Source organism: Struthio camelus, chromosome 1, assembly GCF_040807025.1.
Source record: "Struthio camelus isolate bStrCam1 chromosome 1, bStrCam1.hap1, whole genome shotgun sequence".
Lineage (NCBI taxonomy): Eukaryota > Metazoa > Chordata > Aves > Struthioniformes > Struthionidae > Struthio > Struthio camelus.
In genome coordinates this window covers 124,369,194-124,394,840 of record NC_090942.1, presented here as the reverse complement: position 1 = coordinate 124,394,840, position 25,647 = coordinate 124,369,194, and the positions used below count along the sequence as shown (strand labels likewise).

At 40.9% G+C, this 25,647-nt stretch overlaps 1 protein-coding gene across 2 annotated transcripts; it reads right to left on the bottom strand.

The window, feature by feature from the left end:
* Nucleotides 1-34: 34 nt before the first annotated feature.
* LOC104147099 (interferon-induced GTP-binding protein Mx) lies at nucleotides 35-20,693 on the bottom strand. Of its 2 annotated transcripts, none has more exons than XM_009679489.2 (13): nucleotides 20,427-20,693; nucleotides 16,486-16,681; nucleotides 15,356-15,493; nucleotides 14,177-14,331; nucleotides 12,352-12,490; nucleotides 11,641-11,839; nucleotides 10,828-10,906; nucleotides 9,668-9,790; nucleotides 8,789-8,930; nucleotides 6,532-6,690; nucleotides 5,521-5,597; nucleotides 3,775-4,023; nucleotides 35-1,058 (listed from the first exon to the last, which is right to left on the bottom strand). In XM_009679489.2, the coding sequence occupies exons 1-13, from the start codon at nucleotides 20,691-20,693 to the stop codon at nucleotides 816-818; spliced, it is 2,166 nt and encodes a 721-aa protein (XP_009677784.1). In that variant the 3' UTR covers nucleotides 35-815. The 2 variants fall into 2 exon arrangements, with proteins under 2 accessions (XP_009677784.1, XP_009677786.1); XM_009679491.2 differs by having other exon boundaries at nucleotides 16,486-16,678.
* Nucleotides 20,694-25,647: the final 4,954 nt, after the last annotated feature.

Sequence of the window (25,647 nt, the reverse complement as noted above, 5' to 3'; positions counted from 1 at the left end):
GGAGAGAGGTAACAAGCCATATGCTGAGACATCCTTTTAATGTTTAATATCCTGGGTGGTTTAATCCATTTTGACCATCCAAACCTAGCCATTTAGTGAATTCCCCGTCGGCCTCAAAATTTCAGACAATGCCCCAGGCATCCAGAAGAAAAGTCCCTTAGGGTTTCTCTGCAGATCGGAGAACAGACCCAACAGCATCCTGTTAGGGCACTTACGAAATGTAGTTAAGGTAACTTTCTTTTCCCGATGGGCTGGAACTGTCTCATGCCCGCTGTGTGCACTATCTCTACATATTGGGATGGGACTTACAGTGGCAACGCTTTGCATGATCATCTTACAGGCAAGAACAGAAAAGCCGACAGCCACAATGAGGAAAGAGAGCAAAAGGAAGCAGGGAATCGGCACCCCCTAGAGTAGAGCAGCAAGCTTGATCTAGGAAAGTGAGTTATAATTTGATTTCTAAAGCTTGGAGAGTATACCTCCGCAATTCTCCCATCCTCATTTAAAAAGAAAACCTCCTGAGCGCTAGCTTTTTAATAATTATTTTAATGATTACAAAAAGTTGCAAAATTTACAAAAAGAATGCTTAAAAAAAACAGGATAGCATTAGTTTAATTTCAGTTGTGCAAGTGGAACATTTTATACTTTGGTAGATGTATTAGTGTGGAAAATAAGCAGAACAATTTTTGAACAATTTTGAGGATTCTAGAAATAAGTTTTAAAGGTCAATGTTGACATTAAAATTCTAGCAGATTTTAGAAAGTTCTTCAATAACACTAGAAAATAACAGTTGAAAAACACTTTAAAAAAAGAAATCAAGAAATCTGCAGAGAGGCAAAGTTTCTTAGATATTGGCAGGCTTTGGTAAGACGATTAACTCGTTGACTGAGTGAATGCCTGTATTTAGCAACTTCACTGTCCTCCTGAAGGAGAAGAGTTAACTTTTCTTTTTCTTGCAAAAGATGTAACATTGTGGTCTGTAGGGTGTCTCCAAAGTTTTGGAGGACAGAAAACAGAATTATCAAAGGAATTTGACTGGAGAGGCGATTCCTTGCTCCCTGCAAGGAAGAAAAGAAAATGACAGTTAGATATAGATATTTTTTTTTCTCCGAAAAAAAGAAATAGGAAGGAGTTATAGGTAATGTAGTAAGAAGTGACAGCACATTTTTATAATGTTATTGAATTACTATTCAAGGAGTATGTCCCTCTAGGAACTAAAAAAATGATTGATTGTCATAATCTCTTTCGTGGCTAAAGAACAAAAAAATGAAGAGACTTGGGAATGTCAGCTGCTCTTTTTCTCCTCAAGGATCTAAACCCGGAGGTAGGCTGTTCCCTACACAGCTCTCATGGCTATCAAAGGTTATCATTGGTACAGCTGTATTAGGATATACCTGATTGATAAATAATAATTGCTAACAGTTTCTGGCTTCATATTTGACGTCCGTAACCAATACCGATCCACTATGATATAGGAGACCTGACAAGGATTTTCCAAAGGCAGTAAACTTGTGTATTTAGATGCTATTTTTGAAGTGGTTGTCCTTTTAAGTAACAGCTTTGGAGTAAGCGTTAGCCTTAAGGAAAAAAATGTATTTGGCAATAGTGACATTGGACTGTGAATACATTACCACTATTTATATCTTAATAAGATAATTTTCTGCTTTACCTGACAACCTCTCTAGCCAAGGTTGAGAGGCCCTTGCCACAGAGAAGTCTGTATGGCTGCAAGGCGAGGGGTTAGCTTGCGTCCTTGGACGAAGGGAGGTTCAAAGCCTCTCAAAGGCCGAGAGGGACCTGAACCCAACTCTCCTCTTTCCGGGGAGAGCTCGAGTGTGGGGGAGTTGGCTACAGACGATAGCGGTGCTGTTCTCCTTGCTTCATGTGGGGCCTGACTTGAAAATGACTGGAGGGAGACCAGGTAAAGGCACACCTGATTTGTAGGTCCTAAAGGATTTAGGCAGCCCACTACCAGTGAAGTCTAAGGTTTTTCTGGCCTTAAATGCCTTCAGAGCCCACCAGATGCAAATCTTTCACTTGTAAGGATGGGGTTGAGCTCAGAACGAAAAATACCTAAATCTAGGTGTTTTAAGTTCCCTTCCTAGTCTGCAGAGATCTAGTTAATACAGAGCTGGGTCAGCTAAGGCACTTCCTGAGCCTACTTTTTTGCTGGGCACCACTGACTATGGTGGGAGGGAGGGCTGATGCTTTAAATGTGGGTGTTTTCTGGAGCTGAGTGCCACCCAGACCTTGACAGAGCTGCCAAAAGTGATGTAGGCTCATGCATGCTGTTTTCAAAAGCCACGAACATTTAAGGGCTCTAATCTCACTGAAAGTGAATTTGGCCTTGCCTAAGCATCTTAAGTCCAAAGGAGACATGACGCCCCGGTGTTTGTTACTGTTGAAAATTGGTGGTTAAGGCATTTATGAAAATGTACAACTAGCATTCGAGACTTTGTCCGCTAACAAAGTGTGCAGTGGGGAAGGGGGAAGGTGGGGAAGCTTATTCAAGTTTGCCTTTGGCTCTTGCTCTCTCACTGCGATAACCTGGAGAGAAGCCTTGAACGTTTAAGTGCAGGAATTTGTGAAAACCTTGCTATTGAAATTTGAGGTGAGCCACTATCTAAGTTACTGGTTATTAATATTTAACTTGTTGCTTTCTGAAGGACTTCTATGAAATAAAGATCAAAGCCAGAAAAGCAAATTCTCATACTATGTGTTCTCTATGCTGTCTCTCTCTCTCTCTCTCTAACATGATCCTCATGTTAAAATATCCAATTTCTTTTCAGAGACTTACCTTCTATTGAGCTATCTGTGATGCAGCACAGGTATCTGACCTCTATGGAGAGGCGAATCCATTTTAACTTCACATTTTACTATGCCTCCTCCCCCCCCCCCCCCCCCCCCAGTTAGTTTATGATCTGACTGAATGTTGCTGCACCCACTTTCTGCTGGCAGCAGGAATATGCAGAGAGGTTTGAGGCTGACCTGAGATCTCAAACTCTGCGAAATGCAGAAGTGCTGTAAACACTGTCGTTTAGCTAGTGGAAACTGTGGGATGGATTTGTAGCAGCAAAAGCAATCCTCGGGCTGCTTCATCCTGTTGCTCCCCTTACTGGGGAGCAGGGCTTGCTATCAGCCACATAGCAGTAATTTCTAACTACAGGGCTCTTCCTCATCCTCTCCTCTCCTCCAGTCGGGTAAGTACCTGTCCTTCCCCCTGCAATACTTGTCCCCAGAGGCAAAGAGAGTGTGCTGCTGTGTGGGGCCAGATAGGGGGCAGGGAGTTACCCCTGCTCCACCAAAAGCTGGGAGGGGGGTGAGAGGAGGACCCTTTTGCTGAAGGTACGCTGCCTGGGAGAGGGGCAACCACAGCAGAGAGCTGTGCCAGGCTGAGGGCTGGCTAACAAGTGGTTTAGGAGCTAGCTGTCATTTTGACAGCCTGCAAGCTTTTCCGATTTCCAGATGCAGCGATCCGTAATCTTCCCCCCGCCCCCTGCCGCTGATGCAGCCCGTGGAGCCAGCTTTATCTAGGCATTTTCATCACTGACTGCCAGAAGCTCCAACTGATTTGGACAGACACTGTGTGGAGTGGAGTGATCTGGATGGAGCACCTGCGCCCCGTGAGTACTATTCCCGGCATGGTAGCGCTAGCGTACGGTACCGTTACAGCACAGAGAGACTCGTACTGACTGCAGCAAGATCTGGATGAAGGAGATCTCCTGTAGCATTCAGAGCACAGCACAACCCCTGTACTGTGGTCTGTAAACTCACATTGAAGTAAGCCTGCGTGTGAGAAACCATTTCCTCGATGAAGGAGGTATCTTGCATTGAAACAGTTCCAATGGTCACCTCTGATGGGTACGCTTTCGCCTCGCTGTTCTTTTTTCTTCCCTTAACAGTTTTTAAATCAGCAATATAACTGTAGTCCTGGCAATATACAATTTTCTCCATTTTAAACTGGATCCGGATGTTTCTTTCGGCCTCTGCTGCTTGTTTCTCCTTAATGTCTTCAATTCTGGCCTAGGAAAGAATTAAACAACAACCTCTGAGAAGCTTGCTTCCTTTATGAAGATGTGCTTAGTACCCTCCCCAGGGAAAGGCAAGGTGGACACAGGGTTCAACAGTCCTTTCTGCCACACTGTCTAATCCTAGCCTGGCTCCTGGGAGCACGTCATGATGGTTTAGAGTCTGGTTCCTTTGCTGTGAAAGAGCAGGGAAATGTGACGTTATGTCTCCTCATGAACATCCCGAGCAGGATCACTCAAAACCTGCTCCTCTGAAAATACCAAGACTGATGGGAGCAGGCAACAACTGTCCGTGATATGTTAAGCCCACCCTCAGTTTTTGCAGGTATTTTGATTGCATCTCACTTTTGCAGTAGGCAGTAACAGCGGGTACCGATGTGAACTCCATTTCCTCTTCCTCTCTTCTCAAAAACTGTCTTGTCTTGTCTGGTATCAGCAAATCAACCCTAATTATTTGGCATCTTTATTACAACAATCTGCTGTTTTCCGGTGTTTTTGATACTTTAATCTGAAACTGTGGGGGAAGCAGAGTCCCTTCAGTCATCCTCAAAGTCTCTTAAAATGCTTTCTTAGCATCCCTTAGACTGAAGTCTTAAAAGACTGAAGTCTTTTTCTTATCTTTAATGCCTACTAGAACTTCCTCCCTTTTTCATCCCTCTCACCTTATGTCACAACTAAAGAGGCTCCCTAAACACTTCTATGCTTGGCTGAAATAACTTACTTGATTGCTGCCTGGTTGACCTGGGACTTCAGTAGGGTTTGTCCACACGCATCACATCATAGCGCCCACATTGACCTTTGAGTCTCCTTTTAAGGAGCACCCTGTGAGCGGGATTCGCTTCCTGGCTGGCCCTCAATGCTTCCAATCTCTTCCTCAAGGCTCTTTCTCAGAAAAGAGCTCCAGTGACAATCAGGACACTTCACCCCAAAATACACAGGCCCCCCGAAACATGAACGGATATCTTCTAACTCTTTCACAGGTGGGTGGTTTTGGCTTATCTACCGCTGCTCTCTTTTATGAAAGGTGAGATTCTTGCACTAACACTCTGGCTTGGATTTCAGAAAGCAAAAAGCACTCTTTAATTCTTTAAGGCTACCCGTAGGCTTGTAAATCATTGCAGTAGTGACATTTGAAATTAATTCTAAACTCTTCAAAGTCAGCATATGAGGTTCTCTTTGCCTAGCGTTGTGTGCCTCAAGAATGTGACCAGAACGAATGAAAAAAAAAAAAATCTGTATTTTAGACCTTGTCAAAAGGTATTGAAATACACTTTGTCAAAGTGTATTTGATAAAAAGCACTTTCATTAATTCCATTATAAACCTTCTATTGTTTTCAATCTGCTCCTTATTTTATAACAATCACAGACCTGCAGGAAATTCCATGGTTGCATAAAGGTAACGTAACTGGAGAGGTACCATAAGCAAAGCTGTATTTACAAGTGCCATTCTGTCTTGCTCTTGTCTTAGCCCAGGTTATATGTAGTCTCTCACCTTAGCAGCTCTGTATAGATTGTGAAAATCAGCAAAATGCTTTTTAGTGACTTCCAGAAAAGACTCTTCAACCAGTTCTAAGGGAAGAACAGGAGAACAAAATAAAGCCAGGCAAGCAAGAGAGATTTTTAAGTTATTGTTAATATGAGGCTTGGGAAAACTATTCCCTTTCTATATTTATCCAAACATTAGCTAGGCAGCTATGCTGATGCAATATGCTTTTATTTCCAATAAAAACACCTGACGGGAAAATTTATATTCCTAGATCCAAGCATGTGAGTCATTGAAGACCTCCTGTAACCACTTACAGCCTGAGACATTCAATAACCCTGAGCTTTCTTTGATATATCAATTGCCATACTTGTAGTTGTGTTTGACCACATGTGCCATCCCTTGGCCATGTAAACACACGTGCATTTCATCCTCTGGAAGTCCTATCCAGGAAGTGGGGCAAATACATACAATAAAGAGCGCCAAGTCTGGCACAGCACACGGAAGTGGTAGCTGCTTTCATTAGCAAATGTGGGCAAAGTGGGTGCTGGTGCTGTTCTCGCCATGAGCTGTTTGCACAAAAGTCTACTGCGGGACCTGAAGGCCAGTATTCCTCTTGCAGGTTACTAAGGCAGGCTTCCTCTGGGTTATTCTTCTGAAGTTTACATCCCTTTCTACCCAGTAGCCTGGTTGCAGAAAGGGCAGAGAGAGCTCTAATAAACCTCCTTTCCCCCTGCCAAGGGCTAGTTGGATTGGACTGTTATCAAAATCTCGCAGTCACAAAATCTAATTCTGGACTTTAGGCAGGTGGGTAAGCTCTGGGAGAGGTGGGATGATGCCATACTCCTTTCTTTGGTGTTTTTTTACTGGGTGAATTAAGTACCCTTCACCTTAACCCCACAGTCAGTGTGTAATATGTATAATTTCTTGCAATGAACTGGCAAAGAAGCTGGGTTCCTAGTTTAGGGTTTGTGCATTGCACTCCCTGGGTGAAGGCCTCACGTGGCCCATGAGACGTACCAACCACAGCGTTCAGTATTGTGATAGCTGGCTCCTCCAGTTCCATGATTTGTGCTTTTACAATGTCCTCAAATGTCCTGTAATTGGTAAAGCCTGGGAGCTCCCGTCCACGATACTGCACTTCGTATTTCCACACTTCTTTAGGTACAATTTTTGTAACTGTAAAATTAAAATAAAATTAATTTAAAACTAAGTTTATAAATTACAGATTGAAAAAGGAAGTCTGCTTCTCGCTGAAAATGCTCTTGAAAAGAACTACTTCTGAGCTGATCTTTCAAACAATGTGGTTACTATAGAACTGAGCTAACACACATTATTCATTATTGCTTCATGAATGAGACATTTCACTTATTGGCTCAAGCATCTAAACTAACAGAAAACAACCTAGAAATGATGAGAGGGCTCAAAATTACAGGCTCTTTCTGGAATTGATGCCCTCTCAGAAGCAGCTAGTATCAGACACGTCTGAGGTATTTAAAAAAAAAAAAAGTAAAATCCACTGAATGGTCTTATCTCAGAGAATCCAATGTTGACTAGATAGTTTTGGTTAAGACAGAACCATAACGTTAATATGCCTTTGTTAACATTACAGGAATTTGCCATCTTAAATGAGGTATATTCCTTTTGAATGGGTTTACACAGTCAGACAAAGGTGTGTTTCAAAAGGTTTTGATTTTTTGACCTGGTTTTTGGGTCAAATTTGTGAATTATGGATCAAGTGCACATGCTGAATTAGAAGTCAAGCCATGAAATACTGCATTCCATTTTAACATTCAGCTATATGAATTCATTAATACCCCCCCAAAAAAACCCAGCTCTAGTAGATATGGAGTATCTTGCTCAGAGTTTGAAAAACATACCCGCACAGAGAAGATAGTACAAGGCTGTAATATGGCCACAAGAACAACATCTATCAGCTTTGGAATAGAAAGTTCAAGGTTTCAGCTATTCAATTTATCTGCTACTTTTGATAATTACTTCATCTTTCTCCTGATGAATGATAAACAGGATCATCCAACATGCAATGATGTACCTTTAGAAATCTTAACGCTTTCTCATAACCCTGCTTTTTCATTGAGGAAGGTCTACTTAATACTACCTCTGGTAGCATTTTCAAGTTACCTAAGTGTACGTCTTCAGCTGAACAAGCAAATGCTTCCTACGAAAATGTGATACTGGGGTAGGCATATTGCACGCAAACAGCTACAGTATGGTGAAAGTCACCATGTGCTTCCATTGTGGTCCAATTGTGAAGTCAAACATAGTAGCTTAAACCAACTGGGATAAGTTAAAAGTGCCCTGAAAAGTCACTGCTGTGGTTCAGCTGCAATGTGAGGTCTTGCATATATCTATTGCAACGCAGCTTCTCTTCGTCCTGTGAAGATGCTGCATCCTTCTGCTTGTGTTTTCTGCCATTTTTCATCTATTTCTTTATGCCCTCGTTGTCTTACTCTTTCACTGCCTCCATAAAATCATTTTGATTGGCTTGGTACACCATGGCTAGGACATAAGAGACAACAAAGTACATCAATGTCTGTCTGTCTGTCTCTCTCTCTAGGTATGCATCTCTGGGCGCACTTTGTAGCTATTGTTTTAGAGTCACTAGTGATACTATCATGGATAGGCAGCAGTGCCAGAGAACACTTTTGCCAAGAGCTACTGCTTGACAGGCAGCTGATGTCTTCCCTGAGAGAAAATGATGGGGTTTCTGAAAGATGTGAAAAAGATGTTACAAAAGATGTTGAGTATGCAGCAGAGTTCTGCGTGCATATGTCCTCCTCCTCCTCCTCCTCCTCATTTTAGAACTGGGTGCAGTGAGCAGCTAGCAAGATGGTGATGTGCAAAAAGGGTTATTCTTTATAAGGCTGTGGTTATTTCAGACTCACATTGCTTTCTTTAAACCAGACCTGAAACAGAAATATGACCAAAATTCCAAAACATTCCTATTTTATTTTTTAGAAGACTGGTTCAGAGAATCAGCATCCAATTCTCTGCCAGGGTCAACTATCTTGACTTTATTGCTTTGCTGGGAGAAGAAGGATGTCCTCTAATCTCACTGTAATGACAGCAATTTACACCAGTTGTATCTCTGTCCCCAAGAACCAAAGCATAACTTGCCTAGCACTACAGCAAATGAATCCTTGTAGCTTCTTGCTTTTCACTTTCTTGAAAAACAACACATTGGTGGTGCTATATCTTAATTTAAAAGCAAGGGAATCTTTCAGATCGACTGCAACTGATGTTTTTCTATGCTTACCCTTTACACTACTGTCTTGGAGAACTCCTTCCCAATTTTGAAACTCTCTGCGGATTTTTGTAAACAGTCTGATTTCATTTCCAGATAAATGTTCCTCTCCATACATTGAATGGGCAATATCTTCATTAAACAGTTTGATCAGCTGTAATGAATTAAAAAACAAGCAAGTAATGTAGTAAAGTTTCATTTCTTCAGAAGAAATTTGTATACACATATATTTGTATATGTTCAAGTAGAGCCACAGTTCATTGAAAACATCCTTTAATTCTCTTTTGCTCTTAGCTCCTGGTACTTCTGCAAAGCCAGCACATCTAGGGGAGGATGAACTTGATCTGTGGATTCTCAGAACCATTTACTAAATTCTAACTGATCAGACTTATACAAAGTCTTTGAAGTCTGATGAGCCTGCACAAGCACCTCCACTGGCCTGCAGAAAATTTACTGTGAATGATGATTTGCCCATGAGGAGAGATATCCAGCTGGACTTGCAAACCATATTTTTGATATCAGGGCCTCATTTAATCTTATGAGTGTCATAAATGATGGAAACCTTCCAAATGCTAAGCTAGCAAGAGTGCAAGTTTTCCCTCTCTGACGTGATTGATTTTAACCAATCAATCAATCGAGTTGTTCTTCAGTTCTCTTGTCACATAATCACAGAAAATAGTGCTGGAAGGTCCCCTAGTCCATTATTTTTACCAGGAGGCATGATGGCAGATATTTGTGTAATTTACTGTCAAAATTCTTCAACGGCAGATCCTACAAGTTCCCCTCATGATCCATACCGATGCTTCACTGCCTTACCATCTTTAGAACATTTCTCTCTCCAGCATCTACCTCCCTGTGCTGTTCTGTAACCAAACCAATATTGATACTTACATCTGTAAGGAAAATCAGCTTATCAGACTCTGTTGTAGGTATGCCTCGTCTATATTTGTGTAGTTCTTGTAATGTTTTTTGGAGTTCACTGCGTATTTGGTTCTCTAGCGCAGGCAAAGTTTTCTGGAGGGTTGGCAGGAAAGAAAGATACTTAGATAGGTTGAACATCTTTTTTTTTTGGAGGAAAACAAAATCGTGCTGAGAGTGACCCAGGCCTGCACATAACCTTTGCTGCTGATAGGAGTCCAAGAGCTTCCTGTCGCCTGTATCCCATGTGCAATAGTGGGGTAGCACAGAAGTGCAAATTTGACCTTCACTGAGAGAAAACTGGGGGCAGGCTTAGCTCTCAGGGCTAGACCTTGCTGTGAGGTGGGCAGAGTAGCTGTAAACTAGCACCAGGTTTCACCTACAGTGTGAGCTAAAATTACGTCCCAACAGTTGTACCAGAGAAGTGGTGGTGTGGGGAAGGTACTGACACCCTCAGTCCCCGATAAATGTGTGACTGAACATAGCGGTTAAGTAAGTTGCTTATTTTATGTAAGGCTAGATAAATACGTATTTTTTCCTCCTTCAGGACTGAATTTAAAAGATCCTTGTATTTTAGCCTTTTCCCATAATAGAATAATACACATCATATATATATATATATATTTTATATATATATATATATATATATATATATAATGTGTGTGTCTGTGACATACACACATATATATAATAAAACAATATATTAGTATCATAGTATAATAAAATAATTAATTTTTTACTTGAGATTTTGAAGACATATTCAGTTGATAGAAATTACTCTGTTTTACAAAGCTGACAGTAATGACTTGTCACCCAGCCTATCAAAACTCTTCACAAACAAAAGAAAAATATCATGACTGACATTAAAAAAACAGGGGTTATGAGTCACAGGCAAATGAAGTGATTTGCTTGTTGTCAGTCCTTACTTAGGCTAAAGGCAAATCAAAGGACAGACAGGGTTTCCCTACCTATAACTCTCAGCTCAATTTGTTCTCAGGTTGCCAGACTGAAGGTTAATTAAATACTATGCACATAAAGAAATTGTTTTAGTTGCAATGCACGGCTGAAGGATTTGGCTTATTTTAAAATAGTGACGGATACAAAGAGCTTAATATGACATCTCTGTTACTTACAATAATATGTCCCACAAGTTCACTTGTGAGCTTCTCTGCCAGAAGAGGGATAGTAGCCTTTCCTTCGTGCAGAAGAATGCTGCAAAAAAAGGGGAAAAGGCGGTTATGGACAGAGCATGTTTACAGGGCAGAGGAGCAGCACGGATGTTCTGCTTTGTTTTTATTGCTACACAAATTGAGTAAAGGGGAGCGGTAGTGCAGATACAGGAGCAACCCAGGAGCTTCTGGGCGCAACAGCTTTTATACAAGATTTGACAACGACTGCTACTTGCTAAACAAACGGAAACAGAGAAGACTGAAAATAGCATTTGCTATCAGCACATTAGTATAATGCTGCATTATTGCTGCATGTGGTAAGCATATTGAATTAAAATCTTTTTCACTTGTAATTATACTATGGCTGATTTGTTGCCAAGTCGTCTTCTAGGGAAAACTGTGCCCTCAACACAAGCAGTACTTTTTCTCATGCTAAGTTTCACCACATTTTCTAGTGAATAGAAATACTCAGCAAAGTACTTAACCTGAAGTGCTCAGATACTTGACCTGCCTTCCTTCAGACTATGCTGAACTTCTGAAGTTCATTACATTTCTCCCAGGGTTAAGTAATACATCAGACTTGCATCCAAAATATATTTTTAAAAATTATTTGACATGTAAAATTGTGCTCGCTTAACTGGACAGTAACACTACATGGGCAATGACAAATAGCAAATATAATTCCTGTTTGCAACCCTAATTCAAATCTCAGTAAGTCAACAGGAGGTTTTTCAGTGACTTTAATGTTTTCGATTAGGTCCTTTATGTGAGAACTACCTAAAATGTTCATGAGTCTCAAAGAATTCTTTCTCCTGCTGGATGGCAGAGGCTAAGGTCAGATTGTTGCGGATGTCCTGTTGCCCACGACACTTCACGACCATGTAACCTTTTTTGAGGGGGACGATCAGATTTTGTATTATGTTAACAATAGACTCTTCAGTTCCTTTGTCCACCAAATCAGGTTTTGTGAGGATTCCTGTGAAGTTACACCAAGAGAAAATTAGTTGAGCACAGAAGTTAAACGTGGAGAAGATCCATTAGGATATCTCATCATCAGAGCAGCAATGTTCTGTACAGTGTTTTCTACAGTAACTTCTTATCTTTGTTTTACTTTTTCTTTCCTAGAAAGCTTTCAGCTCCTGGGCTTTGCACTGTAAAACTTACGCTACAGTTGGACTCTCACCACACTTCTTGCCTGGCCTACCTTTTTAATGGACAACAGCAAGGTTTTCCCACCATTAACTTTAAGGTTTTAAATTTCCAACTGTTCATATCATGAATATCAGCAACACTCAAAACTGAGGTATTCTTAGAGCTACTGACTCTTTTCCAGTTTTGGAAATAAATTCACAGTAGTTTATTTAGGCTGTTTTTTTTTTTTTCCTCATAGTAGCTAACTTTGCAGAACCAGTGTGGAGTACAAAACGCTAGACTTTCATGGAAAAAAGATTTGCACTTCTCTTCAACTTGTAGCATAAAAAGTCTCACCTAGTGTCCTTTCTCCCTTGGGGTCCACCTCTTGAGCCATTTTCAGTGCTTCTGTTGTTGCAATGTCCACATTACATGGCACTACTACCAAATTGAGTGTCTCTTTGTTGCCAATAATGTTTTTAAGTAGCTTTTTGATCTGTAATGTAATACAACAGTAATGAAGTTCAGTGAAATCAGATGCTAGCATGTAGGATGCGAACATTTCTATCAATACCAGCTACTTCACTGTCTGATGGTATGAAATGTCACATATAGTGAGGATGCTTTTACATGCTAAAGGATGGCATGGAAACATCAGCAAAAGAATGCAGCCTCCTTTGCAATCTAAAGATAAATACAAACATTTAATATAAATGAGAGCAGACTGTTGCTACACTTGTCCTGAAAGCTATTAAAAAAAGTATCCTCCTATGCATATAATCTTTTATGATGGAAATATTACTATTCCATAAATAACCATGTGTAAGAAAAATTCTGATGCCTAATTACAAACCTATGGAAAGAAAGCAAACTAGATTATGCTGATAAATCTCAAATTTGCATCTCTGAAAAGAAGGCAAATTCCTTTGGCTTGTATTTCAGTGGATGATTAGCACAAAAACAAATCTCACGTGACATTTAGTTGGCATTGTTTCCATGTTTCAGTGCCAAACTAACAGACTTTCTCATGGTTTGTGTTGTACTGCAAATAGTTCACACTGCTCCATTGTGCTTAAACGGAATTAAATTAACTCTTTATTCAGAGTTTCAGTAAAGTTGTCTCTATATTTTCTACTTTCCTTCCATCCCAATTTCTGACACAATAAAATGCTATGCCCTCCATATCTGAAACATGCAGGCATCTGGGGACAATGGATATGTATGGATGACATCACACTAGCTACTTTCTTCTGAATGTAATAGAAAAATTACTAATTGCAAAATGAAGTTACTCCTCTCCTGAGCAAAGCCCACCTATATTTCCTTTGTTACACTTGCAAGATTACCCAATCCTGTCTCATTCTTGAACTGATATGTCCAGTTTAGTTTGTGCTACTCTTATTCTAAGCTTCTGTACTTCAAGGTATCTCAGTAGAAATAATACACCCAACTCCTGCCCATCACCCTGAGAGCTGGTCCTGTCCTCTTATAGCTATATTTGCATTCCCTAGCATTGTCTTCTAAAAGCCACATGAGGAAGACTACAGATCCCCTACGCTTTAATACCTTTTCTGTTTACTTCATAAAGGGTGTGCTGGGATCCTTTAAGTGATCAGAAAAGACAGAGTAGGTCACATTCTGATCTAGTCTCTATAAAAGGGGCAACAGAGCTCTGAACCAGTAAGAGCGACAGGTTGCCTTCTTGCTCCAGAGGCACTTCCATGGACTTGGGTATAGTCACCTTTGCCAAACATATCCACAGAACTGGTTAGATACAAGTCATTTTGAGATGCATCTATCTTCCAGTCTGCAGTTTAGCCAAGGAACACTGAGGCAGCACTGTGTTCGAGGACAGTCTGCCTGTGAAATAGGGTTAATGTGACTGGGTTTTGCCACGTTGCCATGGGCGGTTGTGCCAGGCACCAGAGGAGGCTCATGTACAGCTAGGCTGGGCAGCTTCCTCCTGCACTACAATGCAGATAGAAGATCCTGCTCCTTGCTGTTCCTTCCAGCACTGTCTTGCTTGAAAAATAGGTCTGTTTGTTAGCTACCATATTGTTGCTCTAATTCTGGCTTGGAGGCCCCATATAACAATCCCAACATCCTACATTGAAGGCCCACATTCAAGGTAGGTTACGAAAGTGACCCTTTGTACAGGTTAGCACATAAGACTGACTTTTACCTGTTCCCCAATGTCTTCCGGCTGATCTCCTACAGCCACTCTAGCAATTCCAGGAAGATCAATTAGTGTCAGGTCCGGGACAGTTGGGGACCAGACTTCCAGGGAAATTAGTTCTCTACTAATGGCACCTTTGGTACCAGCCACAATATTCTGGGCTACAAGGAGAAAAGAGCAAGGCAATGAATATAAGGTTCAAAAAAAATGCATCAAAGTGAAGCTGAAATAGGAATATGATAACTTTGAAAAGTGTCTGCTACCCCCCAAGGCTCTTTTAGATATGACTTTTTTTAGGGGCAGCCACGTACAGAAATCCATTTATGCAAAATCCTAAGGAAATTATTAGGGAATACCTGGATTTCTTTTGGAATGTGAGCCATAATATTTTATAGAGCATATACTTACTAAGTGTCATATACACAGACAAAATATATGTAAATAAATATAACAGAAGTGATAGAATAAGATACTAGTCAGTTGCAGAAGTACTTTCTCAACAACAAAACACTTTGCAGACATTAATTAATTCTTGGCTGCCTTGAAAAATAAATAGGTATTATTCTATATTCTTCAGAAGTTGATAGTGAAGGTGAGAGGTCAAGTAATTTGTCCCACCTCTTATAAGGAAATAAGACTAGAACCATGAACAGCACAGAGGAGCAAGGAAACAGCATGTTCTGCTGTGAGCACTCAATCACATTGTCTAAATCATTTTGTTTCATTTACTTCATATAACTATGCAATTTTATAACTTCTGTTGGGGTTTTGATACAAAAACTAACTGGTAGAAACTCTATATGCCCTCCATTGGGTGCTCTTTCATTTTCTCCAGAATCATGAGGTTTCCAGCCCCGTATACCACAAGCATTCCCTGGGCTTTTGCACTGAAGATATGAGCCATTTAAGGCTTAGCATGTTTACAACTCAACAGACAGCCTTCCAAAACCAGCCAAAAAACATCCAGCTGAGGACATGGCCTGAACTTTTATCAGATGTCATGGATCATATTCACCACTGAAGTGATGTGTAGTACAACTCTCTTGATGTATATTATGCTATCCTACCTTCATCTGCTCTAAATTTGGTCCTTGGCAGTTATGATCACTCCAGCCCAAGAAAGGGGAGAAAGCATTCACAGGAGACTGAGCAAGTCAGATTAGAGAGCAATGCATTACAACTTACCTGCTCTTATTGCTTTCTCCACCTCTGAGGGGTTCTGGAGCTCTTCACTGGTATTGCGGTAACTAATTTTCCCTTTCCATTTCTGTGTAGCAGGTGTTTTTTTGAGTTTAAGTTCCAAGGGACATCTAGTAACAATACCTATAATAGTTCCAAAGATAGAATTAACTCATGTTAGCAGTTGTGACATATAGTACCCAGAGAGTGTGCTGCGAATGGTGTAGCATACACAAAGATACCTAGTACTTTGCACAGACCCATAGAAATGTTCCAAAGGACCTTTAAAAGGCTCTCATCCAGCTTCCCGTTCCAAATAGGACTGTTACCAGCTCTAGCTGCAATCAGCCATGGCTTTGTCCAACTACGTCTTGCTAATCTCTAAGGATGGAGATTTGCATGCTCTTTGAGTGACTTGTCTCAATGCTGCACCACCATCCTGTGAAAAAAGTTTTTCTCAAGTTCAACATGAAACACTAGACGTGCTGAGAACTGAGGAAATTTCAGCTAATGCAGAACTTGTAGAAATCGTAGGTGTGTATATACATACACGCATTCGCACACATATGCAAATATACATATGAAGTTGGAAGGTGAATCTTCCTGAGCTGCAAAGAAACTCTTCCAACAATCTTCTCTGACTTGAATGACATCCAAGGCAGGTGTTTATAAGTAAAGGTTATTTTACATTTTCTGCCTAAAAAATTGCTGTAAGAAAACTTTGATCTAAAAAAATCTAACCCCCCAAAAAGTAAATTTCAAAATTAGTGTTTCGTATGGAACCAATCAACCCTATGTTGCACTTGTACCATTGCTTTCTGCGGAATACACTGAGTCAGTCAGCTGATGCTACCTCTCAAGCTGTTAACAATTTGGGGCAAGTGTGCTACATTATACTTCTCTTAGTCTGGTCCCTTGATCATTCAGACTATGCAACATGCTAGGGTAACATTGCAGTCCCCCACCTGCACATCCACTTCTTTTAAGGGAAATCAGAGCTGAGAAGGTCTCCCTTGTCACACAACTTAGATACAGTCGCAGTCATGAGTTATCTACTCCCAAATGGAAAGAAAAAAAAGCTCTTCCACCTCATCAAAGTGAAATTCAGGTGAAAACCTGAGAGGACTAATTCTTACCATTTCCTCTAGGAAGAGCAATACCAGACAGAGCTTCTAGGACAGAGCTTTTTCCAGAGCTCTGGTCTCCGATCACTGCAATCGCAGGCAAAGCCAGATCTTTTTCTACTCCAAGAGCCCTCAAGCTGTCGATGAGATCAATACAGGGGCGGATCTTTTGCTCATATTGGCTGTACAAGGTGTGTTCTTCCATCTGCTAGAATTAAAGTTACATTGCATTTTCTGTAATTTTTAGATAAGTTAAGTTGTTTCCACAAAAAACTTCTAGGTATCCCTTCCAGCTCATCATCCTCTAATAAACCTCATGTACTGATGTCAGTCTGTGCTTCATATCACTGTACATCCTTGCACCTCCATGTTATAAATAAATACTTGCAAATACAACAAAATCAATTGACATTGGCTAATAACTGAAACATCTTTGGTAAAAATACCAAACTTTGTGAGCTATCATCTGAAAACTGTGCAGGTGTAAAGTTAGAGAAGACCTCACTACTAAACGTGCTTTGTTGATTTATTTTTTTAATAACTGCCATTTCTCTTTCACTCATCTACAAGTGTACTGAAGGATATGTATGCAAATGAAGGTTGGTCTCAGTAATAAGATAATTTAGTATAGAAAAGCATATTAAATCTTTATTTTGAAGTCTGAAGATTTAGTTTCTGTGCAGATACCCAAAAGATTCTGCTGTAGTATCCTTAATAGGTGGCAAAAAGTCTTTTAAATCATGATATCTTCTTTCTTCGCCTCATTTTAGTTTCAGGTAAGGTAAGGTAAATGAATATGATGTATTCATATAAATGTGATTTATTTAAAATGACCAATTAATATCATTTTTTTGTTTTAGGTACTACAGATCAGATATTAACACAGGATCTTCATTTTTTAATGAAGGTAAAGGTAACTATCACCTTGAGCTAAGAAAGCCACCTCTGAAAAAATGTATATCAAACGTAAGCAAAAAGAGCAGCTTTTTCTTTCAAGATAAGAAAAATAGTACAAATTCCTGGATGCAGACATTTTTAAAAAATTTTAGTAACCCCTCCCCACTATCTTCATTACAATGTTTACTAGCTAGTAGATGCCTAACCATTCTTAAAAACTTTATTAAACTGTGACACAGACTTAAAAAAATTATTCTGCCATTCTAGTGTTAAATACAGAGCACACATATATCATAGAATCACAGAACAGTGGAAGCTGAAAGGGACCTCTGGAGATCATCTAGTCCAGCCCCCCTGCTCAAGCAGGGACCTCTACAGCACATTGCACAGGATCACATCCAGGCCGGTTTTGAATGTCTCCAGCAAAGAAGACTCCACAGCCTCTCTGGGCAACCCGTGCCAGTGCTCTTTCACCCTCACACAAAATAAGTTTCTCCTCATCTTCAGAAAGAGCTTCCTGTGATTCAGCTTGTGCCCGTTGCCTCTCGTCCTGTCACTGGGCACCACTGAGAAGAGTCTGGCCTCACCCTCTTGACACCCTCCCTTCAGACACTTGTACACATTGATCAGATCCCCCCTCAGTCTTCTCTTCTCCAGGCTGAACAGCACCAGCTCCCTCAGCCTTTCCTCATACATGAGGTGCTCCAGTCCCTTCATCATCTTTGTAGCCCTCTGCTGGCCTCTCTCCAGTAGTGCCATGTCTCTCTTGTCCTGCGGAGCCCAGAACTGGACACAGCACTCCAGATGTGGCCTCCCCAGGGCTGAGGAGAGGGGCAGGATCACCTCCCTCCACCTGCTGGCAACACTCTGCCTCATGCACCCCAGGACACCACCTTGTGGCCCTCCTGGCCACAAGGGCACATTGCTGGCTCATGCTCAACTTGTTGTTCACACCACAACTCCCGGGTCCTTCTCTGCAGAGCTGCTTTCCAGCAGGTTAGCCCCCAGCCTGTCCTGCTGCATGGGGTTATTCCTCCCTAGGTGCAGGACCCTGCACTTGCCTTTGTTGAACTTCAGGAGGTCCCTCTCTGCCCATCTCTCCAGCCTGTCCAGCTCCCTCTGAATGGTAGCACAGCTCTCTAGTGTATTAGCCACCCCTCCCAGTTGTATATCATCAGTATTCATTGGTGAACAAGTTGACCAAGACTGAACCCAGTACTGACCCCTGGGAGACACCACTAGCTGCAGGCCTCCAATTAGACTTTGTGTCACAGATCACAACCTTCTGAGCTCTGCCATTCAACCAGTTCTCAGTCCATATCCCTGTCCACTCATCCAGCTTGTGCTTCTTGAGCTTGTCTATGAGAACGTTATGAGAGACAGTATTAAAAGCCTTGCTGAAGTCCGGGTAGATGACATCCCCTGCTCTCCTCGCATCTACCTAGTCAGTCATTCCATCATAGAAGATTATCAGGTTGGTTAAGTATTATTTCCGCTTGGTGAATCCATGCTGACTACTCCTGATCACCTTCTTGTCCTTGGAGATGGCATCCAGAATGAGCTGCACCTTTCCAGGGACTGAGGTGAGGCTGACTGGCCCGTAGTTCCCTGGCTCCTCCTTCTTGCCCTTTTTGAAGACTGGAGTGATATTGGCTTTCTTTCAGTCCTCAGGCACCTCTCCTGTTCTCCATGTCCTTTCAAAGATGATCAAGAGTGGCCTAGCAATGATATCCACCAGTTCCCTCAGCAGTCATGAGTGTGACCCATCTTGTGATCACTGCAGCCAAGGCTGCCCCCAACCTTCACATCTCCAACCAGCCCTTCCTTCTTTGTCAGTACAAGGTCCAGTGGTACACCTCTCCTCGTTGGCTCCTCCATCACCTGTTTCAGAAAGTTATCCTCAGTGCTTTCCAGGAACCTCTTGGTTATTATTTGTCCCTTGCTGTGTTGTTCCTCCAGCAAATGTCAGGGTGGTTGAAGTCCCGCATGAGAACCAGGGCCTGTGATCGTGAGGCTACTTCCAGCTGTCTGTAGAAGGCCTCATCTACTCACTCTTCCTGATCACGTAGCCTGATCACGTAGCAAACACCCACAACAGTGTCACCCATGTTAGTCTGCTCCTTAATAAGCTCTCGAACCACTAATCATCCACCCTGAGGTGGAGCTAAATATATTCCAGGTGCTCTCTCACATAAAGGGCAACTCCACCACCTCACCTTCCTGGTCTGTCCTTCAAAGAGCTTGTAGCCATCCATGGCAGCATTCCAGTCATGCGAGCTATCCCATCATGTCTCCATAATCGCAATGAGATCATAGCTCTGAGACTGCACCCAGACACTGCTCTGAGAACTGGCCTCCAGTTCCTCCTGTTCATTCTCCATGCTGCGTGCTTTTGTGCACAGGCACTTCAGAGAGGTATTCAAGCATGCTGATATCCCAGAAGGGTTCAAGAAGTTTCCCCATAGTCTTATACGTACTTCCTTGCCTGCATGCACTTGCCCAAGGTGTCCCCTCTTGAGCCCTATTTTGCTGACTGCATGGTCTGTATAACTCTCCCCTTCCCCCATCTTTCCGAGTTTAAAGCCCTCCTTACCAGGTCAGCCAGCCTGTTGGTAAAGACACGTGTGCCCTGTTTAGTGAAGTGGATCCCATCTCTAACATATATATACTATATACACTATGTAATATATTAACATTTATTTCTATTCGTATTGAAGGTAGTGGAGCCTCAAGTAAAAAGTATCTTAGGATTTCTGTTTAACATTTGCTAATTGTGACCAATGAAATAGATATATGTTATACAGTAAATATGCTGCTAGGCTGTTGCCATCCTATTTTTTATACTTGTATTTTTTGTGCCTGCAGATTAATTGCCTGTACACATGTTCCTAGTTACACAAACGACTGCTTGGGCCCTGATCCCAGAAGTACTCCTGCGCTTAGACCTAACAAGTGCAGATTACCAGAGGAGATGCAGGAACTGATTTGGGGGCACAAAGTGGAACACAGGAGTAACTGTGGGGAGGATCTTTGCCCTCCTCTGCTATCTGGCTTACCTTATCTCGTACTCGGTAATATAGTTTCTCCAGCTGCTCTTGTTGCTGTTGAGGCTTTCTCTCCAAAACAGACTTTCTCACTTCTGCCTGTGATGCCATCTTGTTTTGATTCACAGGAGCTTCTTGATCATCTAAATCCGGTGGAAGAGGTACTTCAGAAGCATCTATAAGTGGTTTTGTGGAAGGTAACGCAATGCCTCTTTTCTCCAGAAAATGTTTATTATCCATGACCTGCTGATTTCTTGGCTTATTATGTGGCTTGTTCATAAGCGTTTCACTAAAAGGTGATTACTGTCTGGTCCAGCCACTCCTCTGTACAGCTTCTGAAATCAAACATGGGATGTTGAATGAATCCAACTTGCAATAGTAGTAACAGCAGAGAAAATCAAAACACCACCGTTATTTACTGAGTCAAACCTTCAGCAGATATTGTGTGCCATAGTTCTTTTCAAATCAATGAAATTGTTCTCCAGAAGATAAATTTGAAACACTTTTCCCTACCTCTCCTCTGCCTCTTTGACTTTTTAAAAAGAGAAGTTGCAACAGAGTAAACAAAAATATTTTGAAAAAAAATGCTAAACCAGTTTTTGTGGAAAGCCTGTTTTCCTCAGTGAAATATTTTGCTGAAAAGCATTTTGAGAGGCTCAGTCACTATGGCAGCTACTGGGCAGGTTTGGATAGAGCATGTGAATGCTCAGCTTCAGTCACCTGAGGTCAGATATTCACAGCTGCACATCTGCACAAAGAGAGTTTACACGGATGGACTACTGGTAATGGAAGTCCAAAACACAAAACCAAATCCTGCTGGGCAGCCAGCTACCCTGTCTTGTAGTAGAAATATTTGTCAGAGGCAAGTCTAGCCTTTTATACATATTTTAGGAGCTCAGTATCTTAGGGTTCCTTCTTCTATTTAAAATTGCCTTTCAAAAAGCAAATAAAGACCTTTGCTCAATATTACATTGGAAAAAAGAGGATTGGGAGACTTTTTTATTTTCTTGCTTGGCTTTTCTTTATTTCAAGGTGAAGTTTTGTTGAGAGCTTTTCCTGGAAGAAACTGGAGGTGTACCATGTGACATTTTCCAGGGCAAATATGAACAACAAAGAAAATGGTTTAAAGAAAAAAAATCATCACAATATTTTTCAAAGCCAGGGTTTGTACCTCCCTCTCTCTCCCCTCAAATCTGCTCAACTCAAAGACTTGAGGAAAAGAATGAGAAGAAACACATATTTTCTTGAAATAACTCTTGTTCTGTTAATTTTTTGGCTGAATTAAGCTTCCAGATTTTCTAACTTGAGCAGTTATCAAAACAGGAAGATCGGACACAACAGAAGTTGTATTCCCCATACGTGAAACAAGTTCAGAGAAAAAAAAAAAAGAAAAGATTAATTCCACACTTTCTGTTCAGGTCTTTCTTCTAATAAAACAATAACCAAAGTTATGTTTTTTACATTCTTGTCTCCTTTAAACAACCACTTACAAGTCTTCAGTCCTGCTCCATGGTCAGAAGACTAAGCAGTCGTGAGCGCAAATATATTTCAAGAAAAGGTCCATTCATATGTTGAGATACCCAAATAGCAATAGATAGCTGATACATAAAAGAAAACACCAAAATAAAAAATAAACTCAAATGATTAGAGGGAAAATGTTCTATTTTTGACCAGCAATGAAAGATAACTGACCTACTTTCTTTTTGGTATGGATATTAATTTCACAGTTCCTTCATCTTTCTCCACATCTCCCCTTCCATTACTTTTCAGTGTGATCTTTTTTCACTTTCTAGTCATGAATGTAAAGATTTTTTTTCCCTTGAGTGAGGGCTAAGTGCTTAACCTGTAACCAACATTCATCCCCCATTCTCCGATAGCCAGATTCTTTTGTCATTTTCTATTGCCATATGAAATAATTTATTGATAATAATGTTTCTAATAATAATTCCTTCTATAGCCTCTCTTCTCTATCCATTCTATTCTCTCCCTTCCTTTCAATTTAGAGGGAAGAACACTTCCTATGACTTTTTTTGGTTTACCTGAACTGTTACCCAGCAACAATGTTCTGCCTCTTTCACGTTATTATTTACATTTCTTGGACTGGGTTAACAGTCATTCATGTACAGGTATTAGTATGTGGCTTCACAAACACGAATGCATTTCATTCACAAAGCGGTTATACAGAAAGCTTTAGCCATCCTTGTAAGAAATGAGATGAAATGCAAAAATAGTGTAGTAAAGCCACAAGGCAAAAAAGAAGATCTTGAAAGACAAACTTGTGACACAATCACAGTCCTGAGACTTAAAGGACCTGACAAAAAAAATGCCAGCTTTGAAACATTTCAGTGTAAGGCCTATTTGCTACCACAGAAACACCCTTTTTAGCTAGGCCTACAGTGCAGACCAAAGTGCTGCAAGGATATACAGGCTAAAAATGATACCAAAATTAAGCAGCAGAGTAAATAAGCATATGGGGGTTCCTATGGCTACCTAGCTCTTCTGCACCCACATTTGAATAAAGTTAGATAGGTTGAGGCAACCCTTTACTGTGCCACGCAGACATAATCATTCCTCTGTGTATTGAGCCTTCCCAACATCAAAAGAAAGCTGAAATAATGGCAAAAAAGCAAACAGACAGACAGAGAGAAAGAAAGAAAGAGAAAGAAGAAAACAAGCAGCAATTTTTCAAGCGTCCTTCTGAAACCAACTAGCATCTATAGGCAAAACTTTATACCTGACTGACCTGCTGTTAGGAGAAGTCAGATAGCATCCCCCCTTACCAGAGCTGTCTGTATGTCAGTCATTGACTTCTCAGAGGAAATGAAGTAATGCACTGCTTACAATGCTATAAATGCACACTGTCATCTAGACCAAGTTTCTGAACAGTGCCCTACACACTACATACTTTAAAAAATGCATTCCAATTTAAATGCCATCTCTCAAATATTTCCTTTAAGAAAAGAGGAAATAATCCCTGTGTTTTACTATTTATTAGAGATACTAATTTCTTTTTGTTTTTTTTTTTCCAGAAAATGCCAACCTTCTGTGAACCTTTCTGTAATCATAGTAACGTTAGACTCCTATGTATCCTTCTTATATTCAAATATCAAAAGGAATGAATTAATGATAACAATTAAAAATTGCATGATTACTTAAAAAAAGAAGGAAGAGCGAAACTATTACCTGTGTAGTGTCCCGTAGCTAGGAGAGCTAATAGCCTTTTTCAGCTTCTCTTTGTGCTTTTCTATTTACCATCTCCGCCCGCGCAGAGTGAAAGGAATCAGAAGAAATGAAACTTCATGAAAACATGAAACGAAACTTAGTCAATGACATATCTTGAAATAATCAGGCAGTGTATTTTTTTTCCTTCCATTTCCGTATACTCGAGCCAAATGTCTGACACGTCCTTTGAAGAAAACAGAAATGAAATTCCTCTGGGGTACAGCTGGCCTCACTGCCATTTAGCTTTACAGTGGGATCTATCATCTTATTTTGTGACTAGGATAAGGTATTCAAAGGACAGATGATGGTTTTTAGCATCCATAATACATTCTTTTTTTCCTCATATATAAATATGTAGTCAATTCAACATTTCAGCAATTACAAATAAATGTAAGATGATGAAAGACCAAAAGAGGACTTAAAGTGTTCTCACTGTGTAACCCACTCTCAGGTTTATTGTTGTTTATTGTTGTAAACTCATAAGAACATCAGAATTAAGTAACTGTCTTAAAAAAACAAGATCTTAGAAAAAGAAAGAAAAGGAAAATGAGAGAGAAGTAGAAGGAGTTTTCTGAAATCTTACTTTCTGTTCTTTTAAGCCTGTATAAGCCCTGTTCTAAACTTTTCTTGAAAAACTTCAGAGCTAAAATTCTATTTTCTTAAAGATATGATATTGTTTACCAACAGCAGGAGCTGACCTGAGGTTTTAAGTCAAACAGCAAAGGCTGTGAGACCCTCAAAAAAAAAAAAATCATAAGTCAGAAACACTGTAGTGGTTGGGCCACTTTCCAGATGAGAATAAATACCAGGAATAATTTCAGGCTCCAAATTAGTCATGCTGCCCTCCTTTTATATAATAATATAATTGAACACACAAGTGCCTCTTAGCATTCTAGTCAGGAACTGCAAACATACTGAAAGTCAGGCCAACTTTCCACCACATTCATTGCAGCCTTTGGCTCCCATTTCTTTCTTTTCAGTCTTTGCAGGATCCTCAGCTCACAACTCTGTCTTCACTTTCCCTTCCTTCCACTTTACAAACCTCATCTCTATCCTGTTACAACATTATCCAAGTTGCCTTCCACGCTTTCCTGCCTGCTAGCACTTACCTCCCTAATGCCAGTTCCCCAGCGCCCTCAGTACTATTTTCTATGTGCATTACAGCAACACCTAACAACTTTATTCAAAGTCCTAACCCCTTTGCATCAGGCACTGCACAAAGCACCATCTCTATCAGCACTTACCACAGGGACAAGATGAACATGCACATAGGCTTTTCTCACACCCCTGTATTAAGTCAACCCTCACCTTGCTCCTTTCTGTCATGTAAATAGATGGGACATCGGAACTGGGAAGAGATGAACAAAAGACACTTTGTGTGTTGAATAATGTAAGCAGTACCTCCTGCACAGTATCTTTGCTGCTGTTGGAAGCAGCCCATTTAACAGTGCCTTGGCAAGAAGAGTTTTGTAAACTGGAACAGATAATCTTATTTTCTGACACTTTGCTGAGGTGACTTGCCTGCCAGAGCAGAGACAGCTCTGTATATACTTTATATGGCAGTCTCTTCTTCCCTGCCTCATGCTCAGCAGCATCTCACACTGTCTCAGATGACTTTTCCACCTCAGACTCTGAGCCCTTACTTGATTCTTGCACCAGAAGCATGAAGGGACATATGGTGTGCTGGTGACATTGAGCACTGCATCTGTGCACCAGCCATATCTGTGTCTGCTGTCCCTAAGTTGCCTTCCCCATTCATCTAGGAGCCCACATTATCCTTGTTTATTCTTTTTCTGTCCATGTAGCTGTAGAAGCTCTTCTTGTTGCCCTTGATGCCCCTTGCCAGCGGCCATGTGGCTGGTGGCAATTGTTAACTCTCAGGATTGCGTCCACTACAACTTGAACCCTTCCCATGGAGGAAGGAGAAGACCACCCTGTGGGCTCCCACATCCTTTGCCCCCTCAAGGTCTGTAGTTACTCTTGGTTTACTCCAGGTCTCCCTTGGCAGTGT